At 32.2% G+C, this 11,641-nt stretch overlaps 2 protein-coding genes across 2 annotated transcripts; both read left to right on the top strand.

Annotated features, from left to right (window-relative positions):
• Window positions 1-327: 327 nt before the first annotated feature.
• HELRODRAFT_158775 (hypothetical protein) lies at window positions 328-1,652 on the top strand (the record flags this gene model as incomplete). Its single annotated transcript, XM_009010763.1, has 5 exons — window positions 328-344; window positions 562-616; window positions 847-1,056; window positions 1,399-1,511; window positions 1,580-1,652. 5 exons carry the CDS (start codon window positions 328-330, stop codon window positions 1,650-1,652), a joined length of 468 nt encoding a protein of 155 aa, XP_009009011.1.
• Window positions 1,653-4,578: 2,926 nt separating this feature from the next.
• Window positions 4,579-7,658, top strand: HELRODRAFT_63512 (hypothetical protein; the record flags this gene model as incomplete). Its single annotated transcript, XM_009010764.1, has 7 exons — window positions 4,579-4,725; window positions 5,411-5,557; window positions 5,627-5,869; window positions 5,932-6,034; window positions 6,148-6,338; window positions 6,970-7,171; window positions 7,513-7,658. The coding sequence occupies 7 exons, from the start codon at window positions 4,579-4,581 to the stop codon at window positions 7,656-7,658; spliced, it is 1,179 nt and encodes a 392-aa protein (XP_009009012.1).
• Window positions 7,659-11,641: the final 3,983 nt, after the last annotated feature.

The raw sequence follows: 11,641 nt of genomic DNA on the forward strand, positions 1-11,641 counted from the left end.
GAAAATTTAATATTTCCAGGCAAGCCATTTAGAACAGCACCCGTAATATCCTGATAGAAGCAGAAATAAATTTTCTTTCGAAGCAGGTGATATTTTTTATTTTTGTCAATCAAATCAAAGTTATTGAAAACAATAAAATGAAATGAAATGGCATGGAAGCCAAAAAGTGAAAAACTAAGAGGAAAATTTAAGAGGAATAGTTAACTAAAATCAGTTTTTAAAGAATGAAATAGCAAAAAATATAAACACAGAATAAAAACAGTTAAAAGAAATTTAAATCTTATCACAGTCAGACAATAAAAACAATTATAAAATGTACGCAATAAAATGACGTTGAGGATAAAGTAAAAAAAATTGATAGAAGCAACCGTTCAAGTCCTAAAAAAACAGTTAACTAAAATTTTTAAATTAAAAAAAAACAAAATTAAAAAAATACTTGTAGAAAAAAGCAGTAAAAAGAAATTAAATGTATCACAGTCAAGAACTATAAATTACAATTGCAAAAAGTACGCAATTGTTTTTTAAAAACGGCAAAATCTATTTCTGATTTCATGTATGAAGGCAGCTGGCTCCAGAGCAATGGTGCAAAGTAGCAAAAACTTTTGGCATTATAAAGGTTTTTTAATGCCAAATTTCTTATATTAGAACAATTATATAATCGCATCGAGTATCTGTTTTCCTGGCTAAATAATAAAACGTCTTCTATTGTATCACACGGTCTATTCGCAACGCCACTTTTCACTAGATATTATTTTGTAATATTTAGTTAGATGAATGATTGAATAAAAATTTTTGGACGTTTTTATAAATTAAAAAACAATAATTATGTTATTTTGAACTTTTTAGCTGTTCCATATTCAGCCGATGTTTGGTTGCTTGCAACCTGGGCAGTCTGAAGTGGTAACGTTTACTTTCTACGGCTACCCCCACGTAACAAGCAATCTGAAAGCCATTTGCTCAGTGGAGGGTGGCCCTGATTATGAGTTGGTGCTCAAAGGAGAAGCAGACGTGGTTGTGTACGAGTTCGATACAAAACTTCTCAACTATGGAATTGTGGTTAGATCTGTTTGTTATATCATTAGTATGTTGATGTTTTTATAATTTGCGGTTGTCCGGCTGAAATTATATACAATGAATTAGCAATTTAGATCGACATGTTTATTTTTTAGTTCATTCAAAAAATAGGATTTGTCACCAATTAAAACTAAATACTAATTGAAAAAATTGCTTATTCAACGATTAACCAAATACAGTCCACGCATTATTATTTTCAATTGTTTTTTATAAATCAATTTTTTATTGGTTAGTGAATTTTTTGGGTTTCAGGAAAAAACGAGAGCTTAAAAGTTATTACTTTTTGTAACTTTCATGTGACGATGTTTTTCGTTTACTTTTCAGCATTACTTTGAATTGGCTGAGGGTCAGATTGTTCTCAGAAACAAGAGCAAGTTGACACTGGACTTCATAGTGCACAATTGCATAGATAATTTGTATGCATGTGTTCTTGAAAGGTTACCTTACGTCAGTCCAATATCTGCAAGTATTCTTATTTTTTTATGTTAATCAACCATCTTATCAGACTTCTTACTACTTTGACTCTAATTCCTTATTACTCGAATTTTTATGAAGTCTCTTATGTTGGTCTGGGCTAAATTAACAGTTCATGTTATTTCATTTCCATCTAATTATATTTTACAGTTTATATCTTAAGATAGCTTTCAATATACTGTGTAATAGAACTATAAGTAAGTCAAATCTTCGAAGTTGGATCTAGATATAAATGCTGGATTCGCACCGGTCGAGATCATAGTATACACTATTTAGGAATCTAAGTTGCTATGTATACCAGAAAATAATAAATTAAATATTTTGTTTTTATTGTAGTTAAAACTACATTTTACTGACAGACCCAGTCAATATTATATAATGCTGATGCAATAGTGGCATAGGTAGTTAATCGTGTTAAAACTGTAGAAGTTTTATTTATTTTTTTTTTTTATAAAATTTGCAGTTAAAATGTAATTTATTAAACTGCACGGATCCAAGTGTTACAAATACTCCAGGATTTTGAATCCTCGCATTCCTAATAGAAATTTGGGCAGACCCTAATAAATTTTTATCTCATTAACGTCTTCTGATTTAAATTCTTCAAAATTTTTAACGACTTCGTAACTTTAAGTTTGAGTTTTGATCAGAAGCTTCTAAACACTGATAATAATGACAATGATGATGACCGCGATGATAAAAACGTTTATTTCTTTAGCACAGAACTTTAGTGCACATTTTTTTGTGCTAAATATATGGTTACTTAATAGGGATAATAGGAATGTATGAACCACCGCAGGGCAAATTGGAAGCATTCGCAGAGCAGGTGTTTACCGTTCAGTTTTTTCCTAGGGGTCCATTTCTCTTCCAATGTTCCTTCAAAATTCAAGTTGCTCATTTCGAACCTGACGTTATATGGGTGAAAGGTCATGCAGTTTTTCCGAGAATTATCGTTGACCTTCCTCTGTTCACCGGTGAAAGTTGTGACGCTGCATGGAAGAAGTACTCAAAGTGGATAACAAAGGCAAGCAGAATGGTGAGATGTGATGGCAGAGGTGAGTTGAGCATCAGCGATGCTTCACGAGCAGGTGGTGACTGTTGTCAAGTGAGGAAGCAACTGGACGAAGCAGAGCTGATCAGAGAACTGAAGAATAATAAAGGAGATCAAAATTGCAGCGATGACTACAACAACACTTCTAGCTGCTTTGGTTGTCATAATAAAACAACTTGCAATGATGTGAATGAGGGGAAAGACTACAGCTGCCTACCAGAATGCTTAGAATGCCATGGAGGGGTAAGATTATTGATTTGCTTCGTTGTAACTTATGTGTAAGAACATTTTTTATATTGTGCAAATATTTTTCACGTTCAGTTTCATCTTTCGGAAGATGAACGCATCCAGATGGAAGCAGAAAGACTGATGATTGATGAGCTTATGGATGAACCGGTCTTTGAAAAAAGGCTTTATGAATATTTTTTTGGCAATTTGGTTGGGTACAATCCACGGTTGAGTAAAATTTATTGTTTAAATTTTTTCACAAACCGGTTGAACATTTTTTCATATTAGTATTTGAAATTTTCAGTTTTTAATTAGAAACTTTTACTTTCAATTTAAATCCAGTTGAACAAACTTGTTTTAAATGAACTCTAACAATTCTGCATCTTTTTTTCTATTGTTCAGTGAATTAGTTGATAAACTTCTTATTGTTTAGTGAATTAGTTGATAAACTTCTTATTGTTCAGTGAATTAGTTGATAAACTTCTTATTGTTCAGTGAATTAGTTGATAACTTCTTATTGATTCATAACACATGTAAACGTCATCAGTTTAGCGAACTGTAAGATAACATGTGATCTTCATGTGCTGCATTCAAAAACTCAAAACTACTTATATGTCATTCTATACTTATAATTTAACTTTCGCATCAAAAAGTATGTAATACCCACACCACACGACATACATATTCACGCTATGCATGCACCCGCAAACACCGCATCTCTCGGACGGACGATATTCGAACCAGTCCATCGCCCAATGACAGCACGAACGGAGCTAACTCGCTGACCAATTGTAATTGCTACATAATCAGTCATTTCAACTATCAACCAAAAATATTTCCATAAACAAGTGTTTAATTCATATTCCAACATCATATAACATTCTGCAAACATTCAATAGCAAACATCTGTCATGTTATTTGATATCTGGCATCATGTGTTCACAGACCACTGTTGCAGGACTACATATTGGATTTTGGCCCAACCATACTGGGGACCATAGCAACAAAAGTTGTGGCGATCAAAAATAATGGCAACTTTGACGTATCTTATTGCATTGATTTGTCAACCATTAAAGAGCTGAGTAGAAGGGGCTTTCTAATCAATCAACAAAAGTTCACGCTTATTGAAATTTTTTTAATGTTCACTAGCTATTTCTAATTGAATTTTGACGGTATTACATAAACAAAATTGACTGTATTGAAATCCAAACTTTGATGAGAAACAATTTATTAATAATTTAGAGTGTCCTGTCTTCCGTCCACAAAGTGTGTAACAGTTGATGTTGTCTTTGACCCGAGGGGTGCTAACCTGGATCTTGGCTTTACGGAGGCATTTATCCCTATATGTGTATGTGTACAAGATTGTGTTTTTGATATCATTATAAGACTGATTCAAGAAAAATATAGTTTTTTTTACGTATCTCAATGTTGTGCTTCGGAAAGTTCTTTCAAGAGGAGCGCTATACAAGTCATGCAATACAATACATTGTGTCATTTGAAGCAACTCTCTTTTTTTACATTGCTTGTAAATTTTAACCATTTTTTAAAATTTATTTTGTCGCATAATTTTGTGTTCATGACTGTGACTTGAACTACATATGACCTATTCAACATTCAATATTAAATTTTTTATCAAACTAAAATTAATATGAAAAAAGACAATTAAAATTTTCATATTGACTTATCGACATGTCTCCAATATGAAGTTATACAACGGACCAAAGGTGAGAATATTGTGTAGAGGTCAAGTTGTCATGCCGGACCTCATGCTGTCCAACAACAATTTGTCCTTTGGCACCATCAAATGTGGTGAGTGTAAGATTATTGGGCTGCAATTATACAACCAGCAAGACATTCCCTGCCGCTGGAGATTTATTAATCCAAACAGGGATCTATCCAAGGTTTTTATTATTTTTTAAAAATTTAGGCTAAGGTTAGTATTTTTCACAGGAAGTGTTTATTTTTCCACAACATAAATGCTGCTTGAAAAAAATAACTGGAAAGAATTTTAAATATAAGAGTATGGACGCAGTGTTTGCAACGGTGCCGAGTGTCGCGTTAGACTGGCATCGGTTATGTGCTGGGAAAAACTCAAAAAACAGATACTCCATATAACGTTCCGATGTAATTTTTAGTTAATATTTTTGCGAAAACAATAATGGTTGAAGATTGGGCAGAAAATTTTGATAACTTGATATAAATTTGAGCTCATCGTCGTGGTTTATCTCTTTTGCTGTTGCGTCGATGAGTTAAGTTGACTACTTTGAAAAAACAGCTCATCAAGATGATTAAGGTTTTGATGTCTAATATTCAAACTATTAGATAATAAAATTTTAGTCAATATAAAACTATCATCTGACGTAAAATATTGTGACTGGCTATAAAAGTATTAAAATAGTTTTATTTTTTTTATGAAAGTCGTAATTCTCCAACGTGATAGCCAAATTTTTTCCTATCCAGTTTCTAGCACCGAAAGAATTTATGCGCGTGGACTGGCTTATGTTGTTTTTAAAATACGGACAAATTAAATAAGCCGAGAACTTGAAAATTGTTTCATTTCCACATTCCCATTTTTTACAGTCCCAGGATGATAAATATGTTCCATTGCACCTGAAAAGAAAAAACAAACTTGACAGATCAGTCTGTCCGCTCTTTGAAGTGACGCCATCTGAAGGGCTTGTACTTCCATGTAGCAGAACAAACGTTCAAGTGAAATTTACTCCAAATGAAGAAGTTGGATTTTTTAAATTATTTGCTTTTCCAATTAACGTTAGTTGATATAAAATGTTTTTTTTTCTGCAGAAAACCTACCAATCACACCTGATTTTTCAGTTCGAGCAAAGTAGCAAAAGACAATTGTTGTATGTCACAGGATCCGCTGTTGTCCCCAGAATTGAAATTTTAAACCAGTTTGTAGAATTTGCACCATGCTTGCCAAATGAAGAGGTGGTATGTGAAAGGTCCATTGTTATCAGGAATCCTTGCTCATTTCCTGTAGAAGTTTTCAATCTGGAAATGGATGAACTTTATTTGCAAGAAGAAAAGGTTCTAATGTTTTTATAATTTAAAATTGAAATTTTTATAATTTTACCTGCATCAAATCTTAGATTTTGCGACTTTTAGAAGGTTATGATGAATACAATAATTTGATTCTGCCTGCCAGACAACCCGCTGATAAATTGCCGCAAGAAATTCTAGATTACTACGATGGTATTCTTTTCATATTCTTGTTATTTCCATATTTTATCACTGTTTGCATTATTATGCTTTTCTGTTTACGATAATTTTAGTGTCACTGAGGCATTGAAATAAAACGCAAGCAGATCTCATAAAGAAGTATTACGAAATGTTGACTGAAAAAAGAAGATTGCGCCACATTTCTGAAACCGAACTGGATGGAGAGCAAAAGGAAGCAGAAAATGATGGTGAAAGAAAAGAAAAAGATGAGGATAAAAAAACGGAAAAGGGTGATGATAAGAAAAAAGAAACTGAAAAGAAAAAAGAAATTATTGATGTCAAGAAAGAAAAAGAACTCACAAGTTTTTAGTTTTTATTTCTTATAATGAGTATTCAGTTAAAACAAGTTGCAATTATCTGCTGTCTTTTTGCATGAAACGACATCAGATTAAATGTTGAATTTATTTTTAAAACCGGGAAAGCTTGCTGACTATATTAAGCAGTGATTCATATTCTTTTTACTTTCTGATGAGCACTGCACCGTTAGTCTGCCTCATGTTTTGCATAGTTTTATCTTCTTATTGTAGTTTCATTTTTTCTTTTTTCATGCCGTTCATATTGTCAGGGCTATGATGTTGTTAACAAACGTTTAACTGAAAATCTTTACTAAAGTTTGACTTTCAAATTGATTGCTCATTTTGACCAAAAATAAAAGTTCTTTAATGAATAGATTTGAATGCACCACCACCAAAAATCAGATGAATCGAACAACGCAGCAACGGATTTAGTGATAAGCAATTTTTTAACGGAAGACCCACTGAAGATCAAAGACATAAACGATATTACAGAAGAAGATTTCAGTTTGTATTCAACGTCTTACTTTTTATAATTTTTTGCCGTCCCATGTTTTATATGCATTTGTTTTTAATTATGATTATTATTTTAACTAATCAATAATAACTGGTAAGAAAATAAAATTTGAAAAAAAACGAAAAATTTTGTTAAATTTGTTAGAAGCGGTCCAGGCTCTGCACAAATCGAGTCATCTAAACGAAAATCCAGTCAGTCTTGCTTTGTCCAATTATATGAAAGTGGATCTGAGCGAAGAAGGACAACTGGGGGATCTGCGAAGAGGAGTAGTGATAATGATACACGGACCACCAAGATCAGGTGAGTAGGAAACTGGAGACAGAGTTTTTGACAGAACATTTTGAATTGTTTATTTGGCATTAATAAATAGATCCATTCATCTGGAGTTTATTGAATGAATAAAATTAAAATGAATATAATTGTAAATAATAAGCAGTTAAAATGTAAAATATATATTGCAAAATAGACATTGCTAGCGATTTTTAAAGTTAGTGGTGGTTAACGGAAATGCAAAATACATAAGAATTAAAAAAATTTATAACGATATGTTTTTTCATCGCTATTTTCATTTTATCTCTTTCCATTGATTTACGACTACGATGATCACGTGCTAAAAATTTCTTCCTCGTCGGCTGATCCAGGCAAGACAACGACGGCCAATGCCCTTGCGACTGATTACAAAGCTAAGGTGCTGAAGGTTGATGACATCATCGTTGAGGCTGTTCTTTGCGGTACATCGGTGGCCTGTTGTGCCGCCAGACAGGCATGTCTCGAACGGAGTAGGTAAGTCTTGGAGGGTAGTCGGACAAGGATGCTGGGAGGTTTCACATGATTTCGTATGATTCGATTTTGCATTTTATTACGTAGTCAAATGGTTTCGTGTAATTTTATACAATGTGATGCGATTTGTTATGAGCCTCGTTTGATCGTTATTCAATTTATTTATCTGTCTATTCATTTGATCAGGCAAGTGAAAGAAGAGAAGAAGGAAAATGAGAGAAAGAAAGAAAACAAAGTTGACGGCAGTAGAAGCGATTCCTCGCTTTCTAACAAAAGTGATGCTAGTCTCAAGAGTAACAGAAGTGCAAAAGATGCCAAAAAAGGTAAAAACATTTTATTGAGATTGGATTTGAGCGACGGAGTTGGATCAACATTTTTCTGATTTAGACTTATTGATTAACAATTATAAATTCCGACTCTTTGAAAAATTATTCAATTTTTCGAATTTTTCGACTCTTCACTCCGGCTTCCGGCTCTCAAAAAACGTTTCCAATTTCTGCTTTACAGTTTTTAAAATTACTACTACTTCTTATGTTAAAAGACAAGGTATTTGGAAACGAGTCAAATAAATTTTTTCCTCAGTATGATTATTATTTAAATCTATATTTTAAAAATAATATTTGGCAGTTCATCTATTGTTTTCAGCATTGTTGTACACAATTTGTTGTTCGCGAATGCATACAAAATGTTTTTTTTTGCTGCGTTGCAAATTCAACATTTTCCGTAACCAAAAGCGTGATTGAATAACCTTAACATAACATCTTAATGATTTAGTTTTTCTTCAACGAGCGTCAAGTGTATGATTATAATATTTGACAAAAAAAACACATTTTTATTAAAATAAAATCAAGTAAACAAAATTATGTTTGAGTGGAAAAATTATAATAAAAGTGGCAGAGAGCACTGGAACGTTAAAATAATTAAAAGTGCAACTTAACATTGAAATCATAAGCCTCGAAACGTAGCTACGCCGTTCAGTCGCAGCTTGTTTGTGTACTGATTGCTTGTACGACTAAAATCTCGCATGTTAGTTTTCCTTTAAATTCATTGTAAGTGTCGCATCAAACGTGTGTGTGTGCTATAAAAATACCAAAAAGTGCTCCACTTTATTTTGAAATTGATTGAATATTGATCACAGATTTCAAGCATAAATTATGGAATCATCATATTTTTATTCATTTTATATTAACGATGTCACCAAAACTATTTACAGAATTAAATAAGGTATATATAAATATATTTCTATTAATTAAGAAATATAAAAATAAGTTTCTTAAACAAAATTATTGAAAAAAATTATTATTTCGGCCACAGTTCAACAGTTAAAAAATCACATACCTACGCATAATTTTTTTTTACAAATGAAGTTAGCTGCATGTGCACAGCCCAAATGGTTACATTCACTGGAAGATGATAGCGTATCACTACATGCGGTTACTCTCCATGAAGCACAAACTTGAAAAATAATTTTTTGTAATGCAAATAGAAAAACTTTTTAAATGTTCAATATTCATGCTGGATTCAAATGAAAACTTCCAGCTACAAATCTTTTTTTTTATTCCGACTGGCAAAAACTTCCGACTCCGTCTGACCCCGACGTTCTGGCTTCTAAGCTAAATATTGTCGAACTTTTTTTTTAAATGTCAAAAATTTATTAAGCATTTCTCCTGCATCTCATCATTTATTTGAGTGCATTTCATTTGCGTTTGATACATTAATACTTGAGAGTCGAGTGAGTGATGCCAATTGACGCTGAAGAACGATGACCACTGCGATGTGGCTACTTGTGATCATTATTTTTGTTTTGTCCTCAGGAAAAACATCCATTGTCTCCGGCAAATCAACTCCCGTTAGTTTATTCTCTTTTTTACTCTTGATGATTAAATGATCAAATTTGTCTTTACTCCGTTTATTTGCATCAATGTTATTAATTTTTTGTTTCTCGTTGTTTTTCTTTACCTTGGTCTAATCAAAAATATGAACAATTGATAAAAAAATGGTAAATTTTTCATGTTCGTAGTCAGAAATCTTTAATTTTGTAAGCGTAGTTTTCAAAGGTTGTGCAATAAATTTTTTTTAAATTAATTTAATTTTTATTGAGTTATTTCATTCGTTAAAATTTTACGTAGTTTGAACGTTAAAAAGTTTGATGCCCAATAACATTGTGAAGGAGCATGCAGAGGGCATCAAGGAATGGTTGTTGGGGGAGCAGGGCAGGGGTCGGTGCATCAGGATCGTGCAGCAAGACCAGCGCCCTCCTCTGGAATGGCAACGGATTTCCAACTCTTGTGAACAGCAACAAAGCAAAACTGACGAACAGTCAAAAGAAGAACAGCAACAGCAATCAGAGGAAACATATTGGAGCACAATTTTATCTGAGGATGTCATCTCGGAGATAGTTTCGGAGAGATTATTGGTATGACATTCTGACATAATGTCTTTACTTCAAATACTGTTAACAGAAACAGATTACTTTGTAATTGATGCACCAACCTGAAGTTTTCAGACTGTTACTATGGAGTGATCTTCGATGGACTGGATAGTCTCTTCAGTCCCAATGCGTCCGGTACACTGAAGTGCCTCTTGAAAGCCATCAACAACAGAAGATACATCTACAGCATCACGCTCAACCTTAAGTATGAGTCAGTGAGGAAGAAGCAGATCCAAGATTACAACATTTTGCGTGAGTTTTAATTTCATTTTATTTGCTTTGTTTATTTATTTATTTACTGGAATGCTATACTGTATAAATAACGAGATGATATTTAGGAGATAATTTAAAAAAAGTTTTATTATCATAGTTAAAAACTAAGCTAAGATAGAAAAACTAGTTTTTTTCGAAATTATTTCTCGATAATCTTTACTATTTTTTGCTACATGGTGTTATTTCTGGGTCGAATCTCATTATAATCATATCATATCAATATAATTATTAATTCGTCATATCAATATCATCAATATAATTATTAATTTGTTGTCAACATTTTTTATTAGAATATATTATGATTTAAATAGGTTTGATTATATTTCTAAACATTGCGTATATACGTTCTGCGTTATGGTCAATTGGTCAACTAATTACATGTAAGTATATCGTAAGAATTTTCAGTTTTTTCATAAATGTACCTACAGTTTCAATCTTACTTGGTCTTCGTTACCTTGGGTTCTTGTGTAGATTATCAATATTCAACGGTTTAGGAAAGGGGTTATCAAATTGTTATCACCAAATTATTTCATATCATTCATCCAATTGTATTTTTTAACTTATTTAGTTTTTCTTGACAATTATTACTATTTTTTAACTTATTTAGTTTTTCTTGACAATTATTACTATTTTTTTAATTCGATAACACCGAGTCAAACTGTGCAATGCATTACATATTTTGTGCTTCAACCGCCGTCGGTTGCAATTTGATGTTCTGTGTGCAATGTCAAGTGGAAGGTTATGCACGGACATCTAGAACGAATGAGACCAAGCGATCAACCATGACAATCAAACGATAGAATACCATTTATTAATATAAAAAATTTGTTTCCTGGCCGGTTCAGTTAAAATATTTTTAGCGGTCACTTAAATTTGCATATGTTGAATGACTTAGTAGTGATTTGTGTCACTCATTACCAACCACTTAGAAATTAGATTGAAGGAGCAGGAGTTGCTGGCTATGAAGCAACTGCAGGAGCTGACAGAAGATGAATACGACGCCATGCCGCCAGACGAGAAGTTGGCCTTCGACGATAGGAGAGTCCAATTCAAAATGCAGTATTTGATCAAGTACCTCATTATTATTTCAAACGTTAATAATGAAATAATAATATTATTATTATTATTGTTATCATCATCATTATTATTATTGATATTATTGTTATTAAAATTATCATTTGTTATTGTTGTTTAGTTATTATTATTATTATTAATGTTGTTGTTAACATTTTTATTTTTAATTCTTTGTGTCATTATTTCGATTTGTTAATTTGGAAATATATATC

This window comes from Helobdella robusta (genome assembly GCF_000326865.2).
Source record: "Helobdella robusta unplaced genomic scaffold HELROscaffold_1, whole genome shotgun sequence".
Classification (NCBI taxonomy): Eukaryota; Metazoa; Annelida; class Clitellata; order Rhynchobdellida; family Glossiphoniidae; genus Helobdella; species Helobdella robusta.